The sequence below is a fragment of the Podarcis gaigeae genome, assembly GCF_964106915.1.
Source record: "Podarcis gaigeae genome assembly, chromosome: 4".
Taxonomy (NCBI): Eukaryota; Metazoa; Chordata; class Lepidosauria; order Squamata; family Lacertidae; genus Podarcis; species Podarcis gaigeae.
In genome coordinates, this window is record NC_139677.1 from 63591872 (window position 1) to 63618771 (window position 26900).

Genomic DNA, 26900 nt, shown 5'->3' on the forward strand with positions numbered 1-26900 from the left:
TTTGCTACGCTGTGTGCCAGACCCCTCTAATTCCTGGATCCAGCAAGTGTTAAAATCTCATCAATGCTTCACATTTTTGGAACAGCCAGGCTAGCTTTCTGTTGAGGTGTAAGGAGAACAAAGGAAGGGGCTCTGTGGGAGATGGCAGGTGGGTGGGGCTCCTCCTCCCTCAACTCGCAGACAGTAAGGAGGACAAAAGACGGAGTTTAGAATTCAGAGTGATGTGACTCAGAAGGAAAACAGCAAGCTGGATAGAGAGAGGGAGATCAACGTTTAAGAGCAATGTTTGATTTCTGTTTGACTCTAAGACTGTGGCTATGGGAGAAACAAGACCCTCTTGGGGTGTTGATGCTATGAACCCCTGCATCACAAGCTCAGGTTGTATATATGTGTAAACAAACCATATATCATAAAGACACCACAGTTTCAGCTGTGCCTCATTTCCAAAAGGAAACACGAATCCTGGGTAAGTGCCTGGAACTGCTGGAATTTCACACCACTGGGAGATTGTGGTTGCATGCAATAGTATTTTAAAGAGAAAAGAAAGGTAGGTGTTTAATATTCATGCCATGTTTCCTTAGAGATTGTGGTACAGTGTCATGATGAAAGTGATGGTAGCACAGCATTTGATCCATTTAAAAATATATATAAAGCAAAGCAGTGGAAAATATTCTCTGGGGAACAATACTGCCCTGACATAGCCATGGAGTAAGTGAGCTAATAAATCAATTTCTAACTTGGAGGATATGATCAAAATTACTGGAAAGCTGGAATTCCAATTTGTCAAGGAGAAGATGAATTGCTTGATGGCCCAAGTATTTAAGCTCTCACTCCCATAGGTCAGAAGAATTAGAATATGAAGTTCTCCATGTCACAGGTATTACTGAGGCCTGAAAAGCTTAAGAGGAAGCAAAAAATTAATTATATATAACAAAGTAATGTGGGGAGATGAGATAAATTAAGTGCAGACGGCAAGCAAATTATTAAATATATTTTATAAGGATGGAATACATTAGCTTTCTTCCAGAAGAAGCCATTTGTGTTATTTTCCTTGCACCATTTCTTGAATCGTAATGGGGAAGAAGACCATCACTCACTGGTAGAGCACATGTTTTGCATACAGAAAGATTCAGGCTCCATCCCTGTGATCTCCAGGAGGGCTAGAAAAAAAAGCCTTCTCTCTGAAGCCCTGGAGATCCGCTGCCAATCAGATGAATCAATGCCCAGATTCAGTCACAGATAGCTTCCTATATTCCTAAAAGCCTGATTAGGGGTTTAAATGGGATTCTTAACCCCCAGGCATTAGTCAACATAGTAAAAATAAAATAAAACTTAATTCATCTATTATATAAATGGACATAAAGCATGAGAAAGGGGTTTCACTTTTTTCACTTAACTAAGTCCTGTATAATGGGGAGTGAACATTAATATTTACACTAAAATTATTATTTTTAATTTTTTTATTTATTTAATGATCCTTACACTATTTCATGAGGATAAAAATAAGACAGCTCCCAGCTCTCAAGGAGTTTATATTGTAGTCCTAAAAGATATAGAGGGATGCAGCAGAGAGTGAGGAGGAAGAGAAAGAGCTAACTAGGTACTGATGCGAACCAATGCAGTTGAATGTATTTATGCTGAGGTCAGGATCAAGAAGCTAAATCAAAGGCTTAAAATAAGCAAATGTAGATGGATTGACTGACTGGTACCATGCACATGATTGAAGGGGCTGGGGCTGCATGGTGTCAGTATGCCCTGAGGTATGTGCTCACACTGTGCACGCACACCCACATAATACCATGAGGCATGCTAATGTGTCATCCCAGCTTGTGCGTGTGATGTGAAAACGCCCCTCGGTGTGTGTGCATGGCCGCTGCAGAACTTTGAGGGGGCCTGGCCCCCTCTTTGAAAAATTCCATGTGGGTGGCCCCCACCTTCCCAGATGGTGTGCCTGACTATCGCAGTCATTTTTACTGAATACAATGGTCCTATCAGTAGAGTTCAAGCCTAAGCTCGAGGTAAATGTGCACAGGACTGCAGTTTAAGAAGAGCCTGAAATTAAATTACATTTGTTATTTCCTGTAAAAAGGTTTATACATGACTTAAGACCTATTCTGCAACCATGTCACCACTTTCAAGTGTACCCATTTGCTATGGCACAAACAGCCACACAATTGTATTTTTACAAAACCATTGCATCAGACTGTGGTAGAAGCAAACACAGGCAAACTGCTGTTTTGGGGAGCTGGAAACCACTATATATATATATATAGAGAGAGAGAGGTTTAAATTGCCTAGTTTTCCCCAGGTGCTGCAAAGCAACTAAGTTCACCCATCTTCTAAAACTTAACAGAAATGTGGATTCACAAGGATACCCCACCACATACATTTCCACAGACACGATTTAAAATGTGTCCATGCATAACATAGAAATCCAATTCATGAATGCCTTTCTAATGATATTGCTTCTTTATTTCCATACGTCTCAAGACAATTTGCAGAAATAATGGCTGAAAATAGTTTTGCAGATAAAACGGCTGAAAATAGTTTTCCGTGCCAAATCAGTAACAAAGCTGGCCCCCTGATATTCCTAGGGCCTGGTGAAACTTGAAGGTGTCATGAGTAAGATCTTTCACTGGAAGAAAAGCAGGAGCCTTCATTGGACTCTTTTTGGTGCTTGCTTAAAACGTTTACCCAGATGCTTGAAAAGTTGAGGTAATTCTAATCTGTTTTAGTATTTTAACTTTCGTATGTTTTAAAGTATGGATGTGCATTTTTCTCAATTTTATTGCTCTATTTTTTTGTAAACCACTTTGAGGTTTGCCTTTTTACAATCTAGGGACATATAAATTTTATGATATAAACAAACAAACAAGCAAGCATACAGAACCCCTTATATCTCTGTGGACTGCACAAGCTACGATACTACCCTTGACAAAGTCCAAGCATATATAGGTAAAGGGACCCCTGATCATTAGGTCCAGTTGCGGACGACTCTGGGGTTGCATGACTAAGCCGCTTCTAGCGAACCAGAGCGGAGCATGGAAGCACCGTTCACCTTCCCACCAGAGGGGTACCTATTTATCTACTTGCATTTCGTGCTTTCGAACTGCTAGGTTGGCAGGAGCAGGGACCGAGCAACGGGAGCTCACCCTGTTGTGGGGATTTGAACCGCCGATCTTCTTATTGGCAAGCCCAAGGCTCAGTGGTTTAGAACACAGCGCCACCCGCGTATATAGATCTGTCTGATTGCCAAACACTTCAATGTCATTTATGAGGTTTCTCAACTTCCTCCGGGCCTGATCCCAGCAATTAAGGCTCTTCTGAAATTAAAGGGTCAGTCGTTGCACATAAGAACTCACACCACGTACTGGAGCATGCAGGCCTAGTTCCAGGTTTGCATGGTTCCCTTTCTGTCATGCAGCATCCAATGGTCTACCCACATTACCACCCTATGAAAGTGCACTATTGGTGGATGGGTGTGAAGGGAGGAGGATGTGAGTTGCAGTGAGGACAGAGGAAGCAGAAACTTCTTCATGTATGGGAGGAAGGGACAGCATCAAAGAGGCAGTAGTAGGGCCTGGGCATTGCCTGACCATGCCACCTTGTGCTGAGCAGGCTTGAGACACACCTGGAGCTCACACCTCACAAGCTGCTGACACAGATTTTGGGCAAAATAATAAAACACCTATTGATATCCAAGCCAGGCCTGGATGTCTTGACAGGCCTGTTTGTCTTTCTGTGGAAGGAATACACTGTAGAGGGACTGCCTTATGCACAGCTGCTTGGCAGATCTTCTCCAGAGAGAAATGCTGTCTGTTCAGAGAAATTCTCAGTCTTCCTCGATAACAGAACTGACAGCTGGGCAAAGTATACACTCGTAGGCACAGCATGTTCTCAGCAGCTTGAAGTACAACATGCTAAATACGTTTCTTTTCCCCTGTGGCGATATCTTTCCTTATTCTCACGATGTCTGGTTGTCTCGGAGAAACACCAAACATACTTAAGAGAATTGAATGGCTGTGACACAGCAAAACAATTCTCAGGCCTGTAGTTTGTTTAATGCACTTGTAAAATGAATACATCAGAAATGGTGCCGATAAAAATGTCATCAGTAGCAAAAAAAGCCCAGCAGATCAGTTTAGTTTTGTCCAAGTCAAACTCCCATGCCAAGACAGCAGCATCATGTATGAGTTTGCTGAGATTCCTGCGTTGCAGTGGGTTGGATTAGATGACCCTCTGGGTTCCTTCCAACTCTACAATTCCATGATTCTGTGATCTCAATCTGTCACTGGTAAAGGAAAAGCTGAGCGAGCTTCCCATGGCAAGAAATTCCTGATCCTGTGTGCCACCACTGAAAAGGACCCTTTTCAGTACCTATTCTGTGTACTTCTAATGACATTTGACTATGAAGTAGGGTTCTCCCCAAGGATTTCACTTCTGAAAATTAATGGCTGGAGGTATCAATGCTTCTGGATACATTTGGGGAGGGTTCTAGTGCTCAGATTCTGCTTGTGGGTTTCCTATCAGCATCTAGCTGGCTACTGAGAGTACAGGATGCTGGACAAAATGGACCATTGGCCTGATCCGCCTGATCCATCCATCTCTACTTATGTTTAAAAGAAATATATAACAATAAAATTCTATTAACATAGTTTTGATGTTCTGTCCATATTATGTTGTTGCTACCTGTCTTGTATCAAAGTCTTGTTTAGCTGTTTTGGTATATATTTATGTTTGTAATTTGCTGCGTATCACTATTATCATTGGATTAGATCCAGATTTAGTTACATTTAGACAAAATCCACTGAAATCAATGGGACCGAAGCTAGTTGTGACCAAGACTGGATCCATCCCAATGTTATTGTTGATATTTGTTTTGTTTTTTTATAAAACAACAACACCCAGATTTTTATTAAGACACCACAACTTTCACTTCTCTCCTGCAAAGGAAACTGACTGAGAAAGGCTCCCCTTAAGCTTCCTACTCTAGGGAGGAAAAGGAATACAAAACCTCACTAGATTGCTGTGCACCTTTTTATAGGAATACTTATAGGTCATATTAATGGCACTGAATGTATCCCATATTAGACTGGGAGTGTTAAATCCACCTTCTAGTGTAAAATTAACCCCAAACTGTGTGTATGTGTGTGCATGGGGTTGGAGTGGGGGAGGGGAGGACAAAATGTCAATTTGTTTTTGCAGTCCTACCAGTGCTTTTAAAAAATCATTATAGGATTTAATTTATAGATACAATTTCTTTCATTCTTTTATTAGCTCCATTGCCCATGGGAGAATCAGTGAGGCAGGCGTCATGTGTCTTTAATAATGAAGTAAACTCCTGCAGTGCTTGAACATGGGGAAGAATCCCAATTATGTGTACAGAAAATGCCAAATGTAGATCTGCAAATCTGTGGCATTCACAGGTCAGCTCCTATTGAAATGAGAGGAGAAAATGCTGACCAAAGTGATTTCAAGGGGGAAAAAGAGAATATATAATGCAAAACGTTTAGCAAGAGAGTTTGTCCCATAACTTCACAAAACAGCTGTTCCAGTCCAGTACATACAGACTAGAACCATCTTTGCGCATCATGCACCTAATGGACAAATCATATGGGCTTCTTTTGCATTATTCTGTTGTATGGGATGAGAATACTAATTACATTTCCATCTATGTTTCTGTATAGATAGAATAGTAATGTCCTGAACTGTCAGGACAACAGGGAGGAGGAAGAGGATTCCAGAGATGGGTGTAGCTGGGACCGGGACACACCAGGGCAAGTAAAGGATGGGGAAACAAGTACTCACAGGCTGATGGAGGTTGGCAAGGGAATGGAGGTCAGTGCACAGGAACCAGAGCAGCAGGGCCCATCACCAGAGCCACGAACACGACAAGCTCTGAGGTATAGGGAGCAGCAAAGTGTTGCTCTATGAGGCAGGCAAGGACCCACAGCCTAGCTCCTTAGCTGCCCAGGTGGGACTCACTAGCTTTGGGAGGAGGTTGGGATTCCTCAGCTGGTGTAGGCTTGCAACAGGTGAGGCTCACATGCCTCATTAAGCCCAGATGCTGCAATCAGCATGAAAAAGAGGAAGCAGAGCTGAGGTGCCGTGTCTGCTCCACTGCCCATGTTGATGGACTTTGATTTGCATGCACCTGGACCTCTATGGGACTATGCTTTGGGTTTGACTGTATCCTAACTGTTGGACTTCAGACTTGGCTACTTTGATTGAGCCTGGACTCTGTTTCCTGATCTTTATATTTTGGACTTGGGTCTTTGCTTGTGTGGATTGACCCCCGGACTTTGGGCTTGACATTCTGACTTGCTGCCAGGTAGGCCAGGGGTTCAGGAGAAGCACATCCACACACAACCCAAGTCTACTGAGTGTATTATTGTGCATTGGTATATGTAAGGTGGAATAAGAGCTCAAGTCTGTTCACTGTTGCTGTTTTGTTTTCTTCGTTTTTAAAAGTGCCAACATTTTAAAAGTTTATTAAAGGAATGGTTGGAAGAACTCAGTATGCCTAGGCTGGAGAAGAGCAAGAGGAAACATGACTGTGGTCTTCAAAGTGCTGTCTTGAAGAAGATGGAATACACCAGAATGAATGGGTAAAAATGACAGAAAACAGATTCTGGCTGAACATGAGAAGCTTCCTAAAATGGGTATGAGCTCTTATTGAATGAAATAGACTACATGCCACAAGAGGTGGTGGAGTCTCCTTCACGAGACGTATTGAAACAGAGACTGGTTGGCCATTTGCCAGGGAAGCTGTAGTTCTATCAGTGGTGGCTGGTGCCCACTGGAACTTGTGGGGCAGGAGGCAGAGAAGCTGACGGAAGGTGGAGCCCAAGTAAATGAGAGGCAGAGCCAACTAATTCTAACTTTGATATTCACTTCCATGCTGTGTTAAGGAGGATGAAGCTGGACTGGTAAGGAGGTAGACAACTGATTGCAGGCTGAAGTTGGCAGGGCAGTATCCTAGTACCTAATGGACCAGCTTTTGCTGAGTTGTATCCTGCACTGCAGATCCTGTACCAAACAGGGATTTAAACTATATGATATCACAGGCCCCTTCCAATTCAACAGTAAGTTCTTATTTCACAAGAAATTAAGAATAACTCCCCATCAAAGATCTAGTGGGTGACACGTGACATCTGTGCCTTATGAAATCTGCCTTTCGAATGGAAAGAGTGCAAAATTAGAGTTAGCAAATTAGATATTATAGATTTTGCTTCAGTCTGCAAATTCTATCACATTAGACAGGGACATTATTTGCCTTAGCAAGCAGAAGAGCAGTGAGTAAGCACAGCTATTAAAACAGAATGCCATTAAGGAAACTGTAAAAATAATTGTAGATTCGCATCAAGTTTATGTAAACATTTTAAGCATCATTGCTATGGATTCATCTCAAGGTTCAATGTCACATCTCAAAGAGAAAAAGGCAAAAATACACGCTGTGGTACAGTCAAGGAACAGAAGTGGGAATGTAAAGACAGACCTTTCTTGTTAGAGGGTGCATGTCCTGTGCATTTGGCCTAGGGCTTGCTGATCAGAAGGTCAGCAGTTCGAATCCCCATGATGGGGTGAGCTCCCATTGCTCAGTCCCTGCTCCTGCCAACCTAGCAGTTTGAAAGCACATCAAAGTGCAAGTAGATAAATAGGTACCGCTCTGGCGGGAAGGTAAACGGCATTTCCGTGCGCTGCTGTAGTTCGCCAGAAGCGGCTTAGCCATGCTGGCCACATGACCCGGAAACTGACTCCCTCGGCCAATAAAGCGAGATGAGCACTGCAACCCCAGAGTCGTCTGCGACTGGACCTAATGGTCAGGGGTCCCTTTACCTTTTCAAGCCAAATGGGGCTTACAGACTTAATAGTCAGCTGCATTTGTTCCACGTGTCTCAATTTAAAATTTCAAGCAAATGCCCTTAATAACTTTGGGGGGAAAATATGAAGATGAAAAAAACTAAATACCATTTCAAAGTTTTAAATGCTCCCTTTATCATCTTTATAAAAAACTCATTTCAGAGATTGGACCATTCTTTTAAATGAAGGAATTCTTCAGGAGATAGTAATGCTGGAAATATTTTTCATGGAACAACCACATGGGGGTGTCTATAGAACACATGTAAATGCTAATGACATACTGATTTTGTATGCAGACAGCATACTTTTGAGGATTTCAAATGCTGCCTTGTTACAAAACCAGGCTTTCCAGAGAGGAGTATGAAAGCAAAATACGCCAAGATCTCCTGCTCTGACAGGCGAGGCTTGAGTGCTCAAGCCTTCTCTCTTTATGTTCCTATCCATCAGTCTTCACTCTGCTATCAGTATTGCCTGTGTGATGCAAATGTTAGCAGTACATGCTAGGGATGCTACGAAATGCTTCTGACTAGCCAAGGTAAATTTCAGCTGTGCTGCTGAAATCACTGTGTGGCTACAGCCCAACAGTCCAGATACAGGTTGGTGTTCAGCGAGGCCTAAGCGATTTACCCCCACACCCTGTCAAGCTCCTTTTAAAGGAGAAGAAAGGGCTAGAAATATCCTTGCTGAGTTCTCTCGTGAATGAGAACAGATCTTCTTAAACCCTGAACTACTTAATCCTGAATAACTGCTTCCTCCTTTTGTTCCTTTCTGCCTTCATAAACAGCAAATGGGACTGTATTACTTGAGCTTGTACAGTCACAGTGCAGCTTGCCTATCTCTTATTTCTCCTTCAAGTCAATATTCCTCAGGCATGGGAAGCTACCACATTGCAGAAGGATTTAAGCCTAACTTCCTTGCCTGCCGTGCTAGCTTTCTAGGGGTAGGGACTTATTCACCAGAAAACAAAAACCCAGAGAAATAATTTAAAACACAGCAAAACAGTGTTATAAAAACAGATAGAAACAGGAATAATAAGGTTCAATCGAATTGGCTGGACAATTAAAAAATATAATTTGTTTAATACGAACCAGCAACAACCATGCACTTTTAAAATATGAAGTAAGTTGGTCAGTTGTCTACCCTGGATGGGATTGCATTCCCTGCGAAGGAGCATGTTCACAGTTTAAAGGTGCTTCTGTCAATGGAGACTTGGGTAGCCTCTGTGGCTAGAAGTGCCTTTTACCAAGTGCAATTGATATGACAATTATGACCATTCCAACCTAGACTGGGATAGTTTGGCCACAGCAGTTCATTGATATATAGGAGCAGGTGTTTAAGCTGACATACCTCATAACACAGCAGACTATTTGAGGTCACCCATACACCATGCATGGAGTGCTGATATCACAAGGTGATCTTAAGCCTTGGCTTTTTAGAATCAAATATAAATGATATTGATAAGGTTGTTGAATTTTGGGTGCACCCTAAAACTTTTTTATTCCAGTGTGTTTTGGGGTGATTTTATGGAACCCTGTTTTAATAACTGTTTGATCTACTGCTGTTATACACTTTTAAAAAAGGAAGTAAAACAATGCATTTGTAAATACTGTTGAGTCAAATACTGTTGAGTCAAGAATCAAGTCTTTCCATATTTTGCATAGTCCCATCTAGCGTTCTGTTACTTGATTTCACTAGAGAAACATGGGATATTGGAAATGGCTTTCATATAAGGGCAATTTGGGGGATACACTGAATGCCAGTTTGGACCATCACATGGACCCATACACTGTCCTACATTTGTCATTTCCAGCTAGCGTCATCATGCACATTCTGTGCACATCATATGCACATCAATTGTGGAGTCATTTCTCAGATAAAATCTGGAAATCAACCATACAAATGAGTCCTATGTACAAATGCAACATTTGACTGAACCATCTCTGCATGGATGCCCAAGGTTAGTTTGTCAACTTGATAGAATGGCGTATTCAGCTCTTCTTCACTGGTGCAGAAGGGTCCATAGGTCAATGGTGGAGCTTATTTAGATACAGAGGTCCCAGGTATCTTCATTCAAAATGATGAGGGAGCAAGCAATGTGAAAGATGTCTCTTTGATTAAGACTTTGGAGGGCTTCTACCAATCAGAGTAGACAATACAAGGCTTAAAAACAAATAATCTGATCTGTTATAGCAGTTTCCCATCTTCTCCCTATGTTCAAGCTGGTCTATGAAGCAAAGTTTAATGTAACTGTAGGTGTTGCATTTTGAACTTTCTGTATGCATCTGGTTGGTCACTATGAGAACAGAATGCCAGACTAGATTGACTTTTGGTCTGTTCCAGGAGCTCACTTCTTATGTCAGCCACCAGAAAATTATCACCAGGCTACCCTAGCTTCTGAGCAATTATGAAAAGGACTGCTTGATATGTTGTAAACATACTTTCTGAAAGTGCATGCAAGTTCTCTTTGTCAATGCAAAATTGCCCCTTGGTTGTTGCTTGCTTCTGTGCAGTGTGTGTTGTCCAGCTTACAGCCATTGTTCAAAGTTTCCACAGTAGCTCACAGCTCCCCATATCTGCTTCAAAAGTGTAGAAAACACAACATACTTTATCTGATGCTTTGCTATCACCACTCACCAGCCCTTCCCAATTGGGCCCAGCATGTTAACTTGTTTTAATGTCCTTAATTTATATTAACAAATGATTCCTCTGGGATTATTGAAAAGCAGAAGTCTAGTCTTACATGTTGATTAGTTCAAAGGGTCGCCGTGCATTACCGTTCTACTGCTGTACATTACATCAATTCATGGCAGAATTTTAAGAAGTCCTGGAGGATTTTGGGGGGAAATTAATGTGTACATGCAGTTTTAGAAGTGTTAGCAGAAAATTAATTTTTAATGATAAAATTGCACTCAGTAGAGAGTATTTATTTGTAAAGACTACCAAAGAATTACAAAGGAGTTAAACTGTGCCAGTCTAATTAAAATTAATGGGAGTCCATACAGATAAAGCTCCTTACTCTGCCTTGCATATTTAAGAGGCAGCAATCTAGAAGATTACATCATTAGAATCTGAGCAGAGCCTCACAAATCCATGCGGCACTCAAACCGCTCAAGGTCCCTCCTGATCCTTGTGATACTTGGTTGCCATGAACGCCAAAGGATGGTTTTGCTTGGAGGCTATGGCAAAAGCCACACATAAGGTAGCCAGTGATAATTATGCGCACATAAGTCTTATACTAATTCACACATCTAGGGCAGGCATGTGTGTGTTGGCATTTTGCATTGCATGAAGCAGAATAATGCACACTGACTGGCATTATTTTTGCCACTTTGCTATTGCAAGCACACGTGCTGAACCCCTTCTGTGGAGCCTACCCCCCCCCAAAGAACGAGACAAGAGACTGAAGTATGGGCTCAAATTGGCCACAACTTTATTTAACTTCAGAATGTGGGAAACTTGGCATAGGCCTTGGCATGTAACCTCCTCAGCCCGTCCAGGACTGAGATGTGAAGGGCAATGAGGTGCAGTGGGAGAAGACTGTAAAGCACAAACGTACACAGCGTGCCCTCCCACCTTACCTCGGCCAGGAGTTTGACTTACATGCCACCACTCTAGGGCCAGGGACTCTCACAATCAACCCTTTAACAGGCCTTGCAAACGCCACCGCGTGGGGGTGCATGGAATGCCTCCCTCCAACTTGAAGATAGACTAAAGGATACCTTGCCGAGGCCCAAAAACCACCAAAGTTGTGACAGAATGCTACAGGGAAGGCGAAACCTGCCAATGCAGGGAAAATTCCTTCCTGATTCTGAATACAGCAGCCATCTTATGACCATAGCAGCACCAGCTGACCTGGAACGCAAGATATTAGGCTGCAAGAAAATAAAACAAAGTGAGGTTTGGCTGAAGGAGTCGGCCTCCTTATCTTGGCCCTCGCCCCACCCCATCAGCCGTCCATTGTCCTCCCAGGCCTGGGGTGGGACGCTAGCCACCCTAACCCAGGTGGGAGGCACTGGACCACGTAAGCCTGCTCAGTGTCACAAACCCCGCCCACCTGTTGGGAAGGGAGGGCGGTAATTAAGTGCTACACCGTTGTTTTTCAAGGTAGCGAGTGGAGAGCGGGAATGAAGTGAATCCACGCTTTATTTATTGTCTTTGTTGTAAAGTAGTTCCCATAAAGAATGCATAGGAATCAGCAGGGTAGCTTCCTATGTTGTAAGTTGTCTGTGAAAGTTATTCCGAATTATGAACTGTATTTTTATGCAGCCTTCTTGTTATAAAGATATGGGTATGGCAAGGTGGTCAAAGATAATTCCCTATGTCTGGCATTCCCACACCTTTTTCACATGTAAATACATGTGTGACACTGTAAATCCTTTCCCCATTATGATTTAAGGGCAGGTTTTCTCAGTAAACATTGGGAATACGAGAGGCCTGTCACGACCCTATAAGCACACTGTACTTGCCCCAAGGTCATGCCTGGTGATTCCAGTCAATGGCAGAATGGAAACATCTGGATCCGTACTTTAGGCTGCATAGACACCATATGTTTACATCACATTGAAAGTATACCTCAGCCCCCAAGGATCCTGGGAACTGCAGTTTGTTAAAGATAATGGGAATCGTAGATCTGTGAGGGGTATGCTATAGCTCCCAGGATTCTTGAGCAGGGGTGCTTTAAAGGTATGGTGCCTATGCGCCTCATTCTTAGTCACTATACTTCACCCAAGCTAAGACCCAAGAAAGCAGCAAGTTGTTTGTCCATCCCCAGCCAAGGTGCATGGTACCCAAATTTTGAGGCAAAAATTTGCAGAAATTTTACCACCACTACCCCTGGCAAAAAAAGAAAAAGAAAAGAATAACACCTAGGGCATGAGATTCTTCATCTCAGGGTCATGAGTTGGAGCCTCACATTGGAAAAAAAGATTTCTGCATTGCAGGGGGTTGGACTGCATACAAGACCTCCACGGTCCTTTCCAACACTAGGACTCTTTGATTCTATAAGTGTGTGCTGCATTTCCATGACATCCTGCCTGAGATGGCTGCCTCACTCTCCCTAATATGGTAGGACTAGCCCTGATTTCACCAGCTCTCAAGTGTGCATAATTTTTATGGATGAACCAGGGCCTGTTGCCTAAAATCGCCGCAGGAAGTAGTATATGGATGTAAACCTCTACAGAAGCAGAGGGGACACTACAGCACTCCAGGAGTATTGTGAAAAAGCCCACTCCCTCTTTCCCTCTCTTTTTCAAAGCTCTGGCTGGCAGAAGGAAAGTTTTCCATATTACTCTTAAAAGTAAGCCAGGCTACCCCAAAACCAGGCTCACATCCAAAAGAAACGAGCTCTGTAATTAACTTGGCAATCTGCTTGGCCGAAAATCGTGTTAGTAAGTCATAGCAAAACATGAGAAACATTTTAATTCACTTAAGCCTGGAAAGGGGCAGAAGTGGGAAACAGAGGAAATTATATTTTTAAAAAATGAAAAACACCACAAATCCCTCTAACCTGTTGTCTTTGTCACAGGTGGTGGTGATGTACTTCAGGAACAAAAACTCACCATTAGCAAACAAAGGAAAGGGTAGGGTAAGTTCTGAGTCAATTATCTCCTTTTACACTGTTAACTTCCTCCCACATCTTTTCTCTATGAGGTAGCTGCTGTCAGGCTTGGGAATTTATCTGCAGCGTGGAAGTCTACAGCCCTCATTTTAGAGGGCAGGGAAACTTCTTTCAGCCAGAAGGTCTGATATGGTCTCTTCTATGCAACCTTCTAGGGCTGGACTCCCACATGTCAGTGATGGGCAGGGTTAGTAACAAAAGTGGGCAGGGCAACAGATGTTTCTCTTACCTTTGTACTGTAGGCTTGCAGACTCAGGCAAGCAAGAAGCATAAACAGAGTAACAGCAATGGTACTGGCACATTCTAGCCAGGAAAAACACTCAAGGAGGATGCAAAGCAGGGGTGATGAGGGGTATGGCTTGGGGAGAAGAGGTCTGGCTAGGAAGTGGTTGTGGCCTAGAATACACCTGAGATCCAGATAGAAGAGACTACATTTGACCACCAAGGCCTGAGATGCCCCATCCCAGCTTTAGACAAATCCCTCCAACTTTGTGGCAGCTATTTCTTCCCCATAAGCACATTCTGTAGGTCTGACTGACACAACCACATTTGTAGGATCAGTCACTTGGACTTTTGCATATTGTTTGCACATCACCCCAGGGCGGCAAGAGACTCCAGGGTTTCCAGGTTTGTTTTCCTTGAAATTAAGTGGAGATTGTGCTTTCTCTAGGGTATATTGTTTTATTTACACATATATCCAACCTGAGCATAGGATGGAGGGACTCTACCTAGCCTTAGTTTCAACACACTGTTACCACTGATGCAGAGTAAGCTTGAAAGCTGATGGTCCCCCCCGCCCCGTGTCCATATTGATTTTGGAAGGTGGGGTTGCCAAAAACTCAATTGTCTAAAACCCTGGAAATGGGCTGCTACTCAGTGAAGACCGGGGTGGCCAGCTCCCAAGAGATTGTGATCTAGTCACAGAGTTAAAAGCTACCAGTGATCTACCCCCTTTTTGGGGGTTCAGGTCAAAGTTGTTGAGCTTTTTTAGGTAGGGGGAAGCCACATTTTTGGGGGTGCAGGGCTAAAATGATCTACCACAGACACAGATCTGCTGGTAGATCATGATCTGTGTAGACAATACTGAGCCAGATGTAGGTCCATGGAGAGGGTATACTTGCCCCAGGTCTCAGAGGGCGAAGCCTGCCATATGGCCCTCACCAGGAACCAGCTGTTTTTTTTGTTTGAGTTTATAACTTTATTCCAACAAGACTCCTGCCATGGGCCCCAGTCAGACTCTGCATGGGCCTGGCTAGATGGACCGGTGGTCTGGCTCAGTATAAGACAACTTCCTGTATCCATGTGTTGGTGTATGAGTAGCATAAGGCCTGGCCAATCAGTGCTATGCACACTTGCGGCCATTTGTCATTTCTCATTTATGAATTGTTCATAGGAGTGTCCATGCCAGCGACGCTGACTTCCCTAATATGTGGCCTGGAGGCTTTTCAGTCAGTTTGGGATTGTAGTCTCTACAGGGCTGGTCCAATGTGTTTTGCTGCCTGAAGTGTAGCCTGGATAGCTCAGTTGGATAGAGCATGGTGCTGATAATGCCAGGGTTGCAGGTTTGATCCCTGCATCGGGCAGCTGCATATTCCTGCATCGCAGGGGGTTGGACTAGTTGATTCTCAGAGCCCACACATCAAGGTTCATAGTATCCAAGATTAGCAATGTTACTTTGGTAGCTGAGGTAGACCATCCTGCAAGTGTTGCGTCTCCTGCCTGGCGGTCAAAATGCAACAAAGTAGGTAACAATTTGCTTCTGTTTCATGACATTGAAAATCAGTTGCCTGAGGTAGCTGTCTTGCTGTGCCTAATGGTAGGGTCACCCTGACTTTATGAGGTAGAAGAGATGCAGCCTTTCCCTGCTTTGAACTGTGTGCATACAAAACTTATGCATTTTAAAAAATATACATGAATCAATGCTTTATCTCCTTATCACCACAATTAGTGGGCTAACATAGTGAAGCCTGACACAACCGTTAATTTTCTGAATGTTGATTCACTGCCATTAATTCCTAGACATTAACTTGAGAAGAAAAATAAAGAGAGGAAATTTAAATCTGATCATTATTACGTTACAAGCAAAAGAGTTTAATGTATTTCTTGGGAGCAAGGCCTCCAGCAAATGGGCTGCCACAACTGTGAATTAATTTCAAAGGAAGCACAGGCTACAGAGCACACCAGTAATCTATCCTGAATGTGATAGTGTCATGCAATACACTGTGAAGATTTTGGTCACAGCCCGGCCTTATCTGAACAAGTATAATCACTCTCATTTGGAAGGAGGAGTTTTCAGACTGCCTGCATTACATGAAATTGGCTGTGACTCTACCACCAGAGAGGAGTCCTAGTTGTGGTTCCATGCCACAAAGAAATTTCTAGCTTTCTGTCTGTAGTATTCCCCTAAACTTTCTCATCACAGAGAAAGTGTGTTCTCATCCTGCCTTCAGTGGGCCTGATTAAGAAATCTGCATAGGTCAGAGATGTTTTCCTCCAGATTCTCTTCTGGAATCATAGGACTTTGAAGGGACCCCAAGGATCATCTAGTCCAACCCCCTGCAATGCAAAGCATCCATGACAGATGGCCTCTGCTTAAAATCCTTCAAGGCAGAAGAGTCCACCTCCTCCTGAGGGACTCTGTTACACTGTTGAACAGCTCTTACTGACAGAAAGTTATTCCTGATGTTTAGTCAGAATCTCCTTTCTTGTAACTTGAATCCATTGGTTTGAGTCTTACTCTCTGGAGCAGTAGAAAACAAGCTTGCTCCATCTTCTGTGTGACGGCCCTTAAGATATTTGAAGGTAGCTAACAAATCTCTGTTTCATCTTTTCTAGGCTTAACATACCTAACTCCCTCAACCATTCCCCATGAGGCTTGGTTTCCAGACCTTTAATAATCTTGGTTGCCCTCCTGTGCACACGTTCCAGCTGATCGATATCCTTCTTAAACTGTGGTGCCCAGAACTGGACACAGTACTCCAGGTGTGGTCCGAGGTAAGACAGAGCAGTGCTATTACTTCACTTGAACTGCAACCTAACTCCCATCAGCCCCAGCCATCTTGACAAATAGTCAGGGATGATGGGACTTGTAGTCCAACAAAATCTGGCCACAGGTTTCAATCTTTGGTATGGGTAGTAACGGACTGTTCATATGACCGTCTTTTCAAAAACTTGCAAAGAGTACTCAGAAGTGGAAAAATTGATTTGAAACAAACATTCACCCCTTGATACCCAATGCAATGATGATGCATTTGAGTTGGCAACCTGCACCCCAATTTTATATGGATCATGGTTAAAAAAATTTAAGTCCTCTTCAATCAATCAGAAAAGCCCTCTTTAATCAATCAGTTCAGACCCATAGTGAGAAAAATGTGTCCCATCTCCCAGGAGACCACTGGCCAAGGTGGAAGAGGGAGAGGGGTGATTGCCCCACCTAGTTTTGGTTCTGATCCAACCATTACTGGCTCCAGCCACTTCTAGTAGGCATGTGTCCCCATGCCAGATGATCCCCAATGGAATGTTTACTCCCAAAGGAATGTTCAGGAAATCAAATGTTGCTCCCCCACCCCCAATTTATAAGCAGCACAAAAGTCCCCATAGGCCAGTTAGGACTTTTGGTTTGTCTGTCCTGACTAGCAGCACATCTCCAGTGTCTCAGGAAGAGACCCCAGTGCTGTATATGCTTGTCCGGGGGGGGGGGGGGGGAAGAGGTGCCAGACTGGCCAAGGAGCCTCTGAAACATGGTGCCAGCTTGAAGCTATGGTTCCTCCTCACCATGCCCCATACCTAATGAGAAGCAGCCCTTATCACTAGCAGACATTATTACAGCTTATATACTGCTGACACAAATAGTCTACTAGTGTGAGGAGAAAAATGTGAGGGAAGGGGAAGATCAGAATTCTTCCTCCATGATTAGACTGCACAGACAAAGAGACGAGTCACGTGAATAGTTATATCAGCTGCAGTAATGTCTTTGCCAGCTCCCAGTTGCACTCAGACAGGTTTGGCTTTTCTGAATGTAAGAAATCTCATTATGAGCAACTCTGCTTTAAAGCAAGAATGGATGGCAGACTGTGTTAAACAGAGGGTTCGAAGGCCCATTAATGGCTTCAAGCTTCTGTCAGCCTATGGTTGACAAAGTGAGTAGAAACTAATGCAAAGCTGACTGCCTGGATCTATAGTTGTTCAAAAATTTGTCTTCCTATTCCAACTGGTAGACCCTTTGGGCTAACATTCAAAACACTTAATAGAACTCCATCTACTTTCTACTGAAGCCTTACTGTAGACTATTTACATCAAAATGCACATCTGAATATGAAATATGTATTTAGGACACCAAGCATAAAAATGTGGTTCTACTTGTAACTCCCATCCCCATTTCAGGGTGGATTTCTTTAGCAGTGGATTTCTAACCATCTGTGCATGAATTGGCATACTTTGAAAATCTTGATCTTGGCAATACAGCAACTTGACATTAAGTAAAGCTAGAATTGTGATCTGGCAACCTTGCAAATCATATAGAAGCATTTAATGTTGTTTCATTTCTGCTGTGGTTCTAAGCAGAAAAGATTATAATTATTCTGCAATCTTAACTTGCTTCTGCTGATGCCAACATTTTATTTTGCTTAAAGCTTCTGCATGCTTCGGTAATATCTAGAGTAAATCTATGATACCAAAACACCACAAGCATTTTTTTTAACATCTCTCCATTTATTTGCAAGTAATTTTATAGCTTCTAATCATATTATATATTTATTGCTTTTCTTGCACAAAAGTTTGACATGGACAATTGCCTTGCACTGCATTTACATGCCCAGACGCGGGGCCTGTAAAGTTTTCATTATATATTAATAAATCCATTTAACAAAAAAGTATATCACATATTTATAGAGCTGTTTATCTCACCTCCAGATTTAAAGGTTGTAAAACAATTACAGACTCACCACGGACTTAAATGTGAGAACAGTAACTTATTTGGCTCTTGTTTAACAAACTGTCAAATGAAAAACAGGTAGGATATTAATCAGCACTTTAGCACTTATTGTTTCCCAGACATGATGAACTAAACACAAACAGAAGCTACAACATTTATGAATGCCTCTGTGATCCAGAGGGACTGAGCTGAGATTTGTTTTTCTGTTTTCATGGAAGATATCCTCCCCCGGCACACCCTCAAAGGCCTTAGGAAACAATTCTTATGTCAGAACTCTGTAGGCAGGATGAAATGAATGTTGCCTTGCCCCAGCGATGAATCATGCAATCAGGGGCATAGGGAGAGGTGTGGGGGGAGTGCTTTGCCCTGGGTGTCATCCCAGAAGGGGGTGACAAAATCCCCACTGGGTGGCTTGCCATCGCGCCGATCGCCCCCCTGGGCGGGTTGCTGATGCACCAATCCACACCCCCCCCCCGATTGCTGACGCGACGACTGCCCCTCAGGAAGATTGCCAACACACCAATTGCCCCCATGCTGATTTGGTTCCAATATAGAAACATTATTGGACATGCAGGGGAAGAAATTCTACTTTTATATCTATTGGACCACACTGGCACAATATAACCTTACTCTTGAACAATTATGGTGAAACGTTAGGAAAGACATTTGTGATTCTTACAAGTGTGCTGTGAATACTGGCATAAGTAGTTCAGAGTTTACAAAGTGAGACAAAGATTGTGGATTCAAATCCTACACAGCAGATTTTTTGGGGGGGAAACACAGAGGGAAGGAGAAGCCCAATTACACAAGTGGATTCAGGATCACACTACGCTGGATCTCACTCAAGATATGTAGTGAAGAATCAATTCTATTACGCTAATTATCACCTAGCTTGATTGAAATAATGTTCTATACGTGTTCACTCATGGTTAGCAAGTTAGATAGTTTGATTTATAAAGATGTGAGGTCACAATTTTGAAGCATGATACTGAAGTTGCATGCTTCGCCTGCCATTTGTACAACTGGATATGATGTGCTTTGATACAATGAAACATAAATAAGAGGAGCAGAGCAATGCAAACTATAGGAAGTTGGCATGATTAATCACAGTGTAATTTATGATGTCCTAAATTACCCCAATTCCAAACCCTACTCATACTGGTGGATCTTGGGTTTGGATTGCTTCCTAAGCAATTTATTGTTTTTAGAAAGTATGTTTGGGAATGAGCCTGTGTCTTTTAACTGTATTTGATGTTTTAATTTGTTGGAAGTTGCCCAGAGTGGCTGGGACAATCCAGTCAGATGGGTGACATATAAATAATAAATTATTATCATTATTATGTGCAAGCTCTGTAGGGTATAATACTCAGTACTTTCAGGTATATCATTCCCCAATATATATATTTTTCCCAATAGGTTTGTTAAATCTAACAACCTTGCTTTTTTAGTGGTTTAACATATGAAAACTGAAAACATTTAATAAGCTTGGAACCCACTGTCAAATACATAAGGCCGCCTTTGAAGGCAACAACATCATCATTTATTTATTTCTAACACAAAATGTCATCTAATGAAAAACCTGCATTCAGTACCAAAATTATAAATGGGATTGAAGCAAATAGTTGAAAACAGTGAAGGCAGTTTTTGAATTATTTCTCATAAAATACTGGAAGAGTTACTTTGAGGATACCAGCTGTTCTGAAATCTAAGTCTGTCAACAATCCATCGAGTTGTCAACAATGCACTTTTCTTTCCTCTGATTTTAAATGCTTATTTCTTTGAATAAGCATTTCACAACGGGAAATTATAAACAAACAATAGGCCCATATTTAATGCTCTCAGTATTAATATGTATCTTCATATAGAAAAGTTTCCAAACTGTAAGCCCTGGATATCTCTCTCCTCAAAATGGTGCCTGGCCTTTGACATCATGGATCTAATTGTAGGATGGATGTCTTCAGTTTTGGATATCCATATTCTGAAGCACTAGAGCCACTCTGCTTGGAATGTACACCTAAAAAAACATAAAGGGGAGAAAACTTACATATTGTTCACAATATGCCTTGGGGATGGGGAAGATATAAATCTAAATAACGTACTATAAGTGATCTACTGTTTGAACATGAAATATACATTTAAGAACCGAACTTTCATGAAATGTGCCATCAATATTAATTAAAAGTAGAGTGCAATTATGGATGGGACATGCTGTCTCAATGCCCACAAGGCAATAGAAATTATACACTTCCTTTCCCTTTGCCACTTCCTAAAGTTAGATCTGGCGATAGGTTTAAATGCAATTACCACTAGAGGGCTCCATGTGATTTACAATCCCCGATTTCAGACATCTGAGGACATTTGGGTCGATACACTGTACAGTGATAAATGACAAACTCTTACTACTGCATTTGAGCTCTATTGTGTTCTGAATTAAAGCTGCCCCAGGTCCATGATGTCATTTCGTACAGGTAAATGCAAGGTATGACACAGCAAGGCACTTGAAAATACAGCAGGTTTTATGGTCTTGATTCTTGGGCAGAAAAACAAGCCACTCGTTTGCCTTTGCATGTTGAGACTAGAGTTCTTCCACTGGCATTCTGACACTGAAACTTTTAATCTCATTTAACCTGATCCACTTTTTGTTTTTCTTCTTCAGAAGTACTTCTCTTAACAAGGGTGGAAAGGAACCTGTGGCAGCATATTCCGCACAATGCTGCTTCCGAGCACAGATTAGATTCACAACTCAAAACATGACAGATATGTTCTGTTTACCAATTACCTTGCTACGTAGTAGTTTACAGACTGCTGAATGCAATTGATCACGTAAACTGAACTCAATAACAATGCAATTAGAAAAGAGTCGGCAGATGAGTGAAGATTGCAGCCTTCCTTTTTGACAATGCCAGTGTTTTAGACTTTCCTCCTCCTGGCATTCCTAATATAATGCTATTTTCAGCCATGTTATCTCCTAGCGAGAGTCTGACTGACGGCATGAAAAGCTTTTATAGTCGGCAACCGGAATGAAAGGTGTAAAGCAAACAGCTTTAGGAAAAAAGGAAAAGAACAGCTGATCTTCATCGAACCAGACTGTAGCATGTCCAATGCATCTCAGCTCTCGCCAGTGAACAGAGTGTTTTTCCCCCTAAGGTTTCTGTGATAAATAACTCCTACAAATCTGCTCAGCAGGGAAGAAAATGTGAAATACACTTGGGATGGCGTCATGCGCCCCCAAATGTACGTGCAAAGGGGGGAAAATTATAGCTGTAGCTTTTTTGCACTTATTTACTACTGCACTTTTAAGTGCCAGAGGATTTATTTCCAAATCGCTTTAGATAAACCAAGTCACACAGATCTAAGCAGCTGGCAGCTTGAAACAAAGAAAATTAGCACAATGTAGAAAAGCTGCTGCATTCTAGACCATCTTTCAGGACCTGAAAAAATGTGGAAGATTACTATCAAGGCAACTGGATTGCTGTGAAACAGATACTTCAAGGAAAAGAATAGGTCTGTGTGTCTTAAAATCTGACTGATTTGTGGCTATTAGACACACACACACACACACACACACACACACACACACACACAACTTTGTTACCAAGATATCTGCTTCCACAGAATTTCATGGGGGTGAACTGGTGCATTAAACAGATATGTACCTTAGAAACTGGTATTACACACCCAATTTAGTAATAAAATAAAAACAGATTTTGGGATTATTATTTTTTTAAGAATGGAAATAGCTTTAAAAACACCCAGCTTTAGTTATTTTTAATTGCAGTATCAGGGTACCTGAAAGGCTGTGTCCCCTGCCATCCAAAAATAAGATGACATGCGGAAGGCCAACCTAGCCTCATTGAAGAAGCTTGATTCTTTCTTCCTGCTTGCCAAAAGAAATACTCATCTCCAGCTGCCAGTGCCCTGGGACTGCAGAAGCAAGAGGAAAGGGCACTCTGTCCCCACTCATGGACCAACTATTATTCACGCAAGAACCCCAGCAAGAGAAAATCTGTATGTCTTCGGCTGGATGTGAACAGCTACTTCTAGCTCTGCATTCTGACTTTTAAAAGCCTTTCCTCTCCTCTCCTTTCCCTTGTGTGATTTTGTCAGCCTTCTGACAGTGCCTGACACTTAAAAAAAAATGATGTAAACCACTTTGGGAGACAATGTTTTCTTTAAAAAGGATTAAAAATATAGTAACTACATAGACAAATGAACTGTATTTAAAAATGGCCTGATGTAAATAAATTATATATGACTGTTATACAACCAAGCCTACGTTAAGCCTGGTTTTCTGTGTAAAAGATGGCAAACTATAAAACAAAGATGTCCAACCTGAGGTCAAGCATCAAAATGTATGACGTAACTGGTGATAGAATATTATGACAAATTATGATTATGTGGTTTGCTTGATGCCCTTACACAAGGAATGAAAGAGAAACCCATTACTTCCACAGTTGTCCATTTGTTTTTCAGAAAAGCTGTGCTGGCTGGGACTGATATAAGAGACATGGTCCCAAACATCTGGAGGGCACCAAGTTGGTGAAGCCTGTACTAGCAGATATAGTTCAGTTGTGTGCATTACATGTCTGAAGTTTTTAGAGTGTACTCATAGGCACCATGAAGAGTCTGTTCAGCTGAAAGCTAGAATGTTCTAATTAATTTTTTAAAAAACTCTCTAGGAAGCCTACTTATTCAAGTGATGTATGAATGGGGTTGGTATATAATCCTTGGAGGTTACAGAGGCATTTATTCTAATATAGCACATGCAGTTTAGGCAGCTTTTGCCAGCACTGTTTTTCGTATCCTGTTCCTGATAAGGACACAGCTGGTACGGCTTGGATGAAGAAGGCTATCTGTTTCTCCTTTCACCTTTTGGTTCTTGCACTTTCTGTCTTATCTCTCTCTTCCTCTCCATTTCCCCCTTTCGTCCCCCTTTCCACTGTTGATCTTTAGGGGCAAAATGTAGACAAGCAAACAGGGGAGGAAGCACAGCTATGAGGATGCAACAATGATACCAAAACATATTTGGCAGATCATCTTTGCCAATCTGTTCCGTTTTAAAACAGTGTATCTTCTAGTTACAAACCCTTGTCTATGCAAATGTCTATTTAAAAAGGCAAACTAAAAAAAGAAGAAGCCTATATTACATCCTCCAAAGTCAATATATAAATCCTTGTCAGAAAACTAATGGGTTGGATCCAAAGGACTCCTCACAGCGATTTGATAATTTTGTCAATGCTCTATTATGAACCAGATCTTTGAATCCCAAATATTGATTCTCTGGAAATATTAGTCTCCAAGGACAAACTCTCTTTCTTCCATTAAGGGATTACACAGCTTAGTCGCTTATATTAAGAAGTGCTGCTGAAGACTTGCATACCATGAATTAGTTGGGCTTCTTTCACATGACAATTTTCCTGAACAGTTTTCACACACAGGGGAAAAATGTATGTATTACTGTCATGAGGGATGAATTCACACGCAAGAAACATGCATTTTCATATAATTTCCCTACTGATTCTTTTTTTAAAAAAACCCATTTGTATACTGTATTTCTTTATAGCCATTTGATTTCGGTTAAACAAAGAACTTGCTGGTGAGGTAGGTTAGATAAGTCTTAATGACTTGCCCAACACCACTCCAATTAACTGGGAAGGAACAGAATCAGAATTGTTAACCCCCAAACTAGCACTTTAGTTGCTGTACCAAATGGGCTCAGTATATCTGTAAAGAGGTCTGTGAGAAAGTATATTTAGACAAGATGCTTGTTAAGGGCCCTATATTTCAATTAGCTTCAATTGTTCTAACCTAGCCCTATTTTTTTAAACAGCACTTCTGACAGTATCTGGACATAATATCTGCCCCAGACATTCACTTCCCTTTTATTCCTAGGATGGAAAACATTCTATTCAGAAGACTGATGTAGCATTCTTCATTGCTGACTCCTTGTCAGTTTCCAGCGCACAAAGACAATAAAATACAACAAAGGTTGAAAACTTGCTCCTCAAACAGAAGAACCACCACCCCCAGAACCCTTGCACTGTCAGAACTGAGCTTTTTATTGGCTCTTAGCCAAACCATTGCCAACTCCAAGTATCAATTCAGAATATCCGCTGTCTTACCTATAGCACATGGGTAATAGCATATTGGTGGCAATTCACGCCAAATTCCTCTTTCAGTTGGTCCATGTATACGTTGAAAGGAACAGGGCACTAGGTGGACACTTGCAAGACTCTGCAGGGATTGTGCTGTTGTCTCTCAATAACACCTTCTGGAAACGGCACTTTGGGCAGGAGTGGAATTAGCTTACCACTGTGCCTCAAATGCCATGTTCACAAAACTAGTCCAAAAAAGATGCCGTGGCTGAAGGCCACTGAAAGGTCAAGATGACAACTATCAGGGTTACATTCCACCTGTCTTTCATTAAAGCAGAAAGGCAGCTTCTGTGCCAAAACCAGGCCTAAAACTGGATTGAAACAGGTATAGATAACGTCTTACCCAAAGGGAAGTGCACAGAAAACATTCTCAGGAATACCTTACTCAAAAAGGCGACATTTGTGACTGACTGGATAACACTCCATGACTGATGGATAAGTTTCTTCACTACCATCACTGCTCATCTCCCATCCTGCTCCATTCCCCTCAGATGTCTGATAAAACAGGGAGCTAACTGGATCTGCACTCTGGGTGAGGGCACTTAGTTATGATCGTGTCAAGTGCCTGAGTCATCTCAGCATTCCACAGAGAGATTAGAGCTCTGACAGGACAGCTGCGCAAAGTGGAAACTCCCTAAGGGCACTCAAGTATCTTATCAGATTCCATTAGCCTCTGGGAGCAGATCGTTCTGATAGATTCAACATGCCATCTTCCAGGAAGACAAAGAAATTAGTGAAAAACACAGCTCCTCCAAACACTTAGCCACTCATTCAAAGTGTGGCCTGCCACATCAAACTAACGGCATGAACATTCCATTGGGTGTGCAATGAAATGTACAAAACAGCAAGCATTTGTTCTGAAAAGTACCTGATTTAATGTAAATAAATGACCACATTAATTTGTGCATTAGAACAGATGGGGGAAAAAGAGGTGAAAATAAAAATACAGCTAAATGAGTGGCTGCCATAGAATAATGCACAGAAACTATAAACTAATGAATGCATGCCATGAATCCATGAAAAGTTTGGAAATACAAAATGGTCAGCATATACTTATCACCTCTGAAAAGTGGATATTTGCTACTTTGTTGTACCTGTCTTTCTCAAAAAAGTCAAGAATGGCTTGTATAAATGTTACAAGGTATCTCCTATCCTTGTGGCTTACTTGGCTAGGATTACAAGCACTTACCTGGAAGACTTAATTCTGAGTAGACGTTTAGAGGCTTGCACTGTTGAGCTGTTCAACTTCAGCAGTAGAACTGTACCATATACTTTCAATACCTACTAAAGACCAGTCCCCCCACACTTGCTGACTTCTTATTTATAAAGCTCCTCACTGGATTCAAATACATACTTCTTACATCATAATAAGACTCCTTCCATAAAAGGAAAGGAACAGTCTTTGGAGCCCACTCACTGGACTACAAAAATATGTGCATTATTATTTTTTTAAGGAAAAATAAACACAATTGAACAAAACTTGACACTCTGTATTTTTTCCAATTTGCTAACACAGTTTGTGGAACATGGTTCTTCTTTTTCTGTGGCGATCACTCATAGCCGAGTGATACCTCCGAATGATTACAGGGCTCCACAAAAGGCATTAGCAGTATAGACAAAGTGCTGTTGTGCTCATGTCCAGTTGCAGGTTTCCTACAGGCTTCTAGTTGGGCACTGTGAGAACAGGACATTGGACTAGATGGGCCATTGGCCTGATCCAGCCATCTCGCCTTATGTTCTTACGTAGAAGTACAGAATAAACTACCTATAGCACCACCCTCCATTTGTATCGCAGGTAACAAAAAGGGAAAAAAGTAGGGTTTATCTTGAGTTAAGGAATTGGCAAATAAAAACACGTTTATCAAAAAGGTCACCCCTTACATAATTAAAAACAGTTAGCAAATGAGTACCATTTGGTTATAAGTACTGAAGTAATGATGAACGACCTTGAAAGAGATAAGTCAGGAAGGAAGCAAAAATAGCAAGGAAAATATTATTTGGATTAGTGATGAGTGGAGAAATGAGGCGTTTGGATAATTAACATGTATCTGAATCCCAGCTAGCCTTGTTGGATTTTAAAACTGTTAATAGCTTTAAAACCTGTTCCTGTATAACAGACTGCGTGTCTGCCCATATGCCATTACCGTAACTGCAGTAAGCAACTTCTCGGTGTAATGAACCTTACAACTTCAATTTATCACTTGCTTTTTCTCACGTATTTTTCACAGGACACTCTCCTCCCGCTTTTCCCTCGGACAGAATTAAAGTGGCCTTATCCCACCACAGATGCTATTTGGATCACAGATAGACTCTTGCAAATTTGTACTTGGCA

The 26900-nt window shown here is 41.8% G+C and overlaps 1 protein-coding gene across 2 annotated transcripts in view; it reads right to left on the bottom strand.

Annotated features, from left to right (window-relative positions):
• Positions 1-18169: 18169 nt before the first annotated feature.
• The window catches only part of GBE1 (1,4-alpha-glucan branching enzyme 1), a 151878-nt gene continuing 143147 nt past the window's right edge, over positions 18170-26900 (bottom strand). For both annotated transcript variants that reach the window (XM_083736649.1, XM_083736650.1), the window contains one exon: positions 18170-20427. In XM_083736649.1, the coding sequence (XP_083592775.1) occupies positions 20371-20427 (57 nt within the window). In that variant the 3' untranslated portion in view covers positions 18170-20370. The remainder of the gene's footprint in view (positions 20428-26900) is intronic.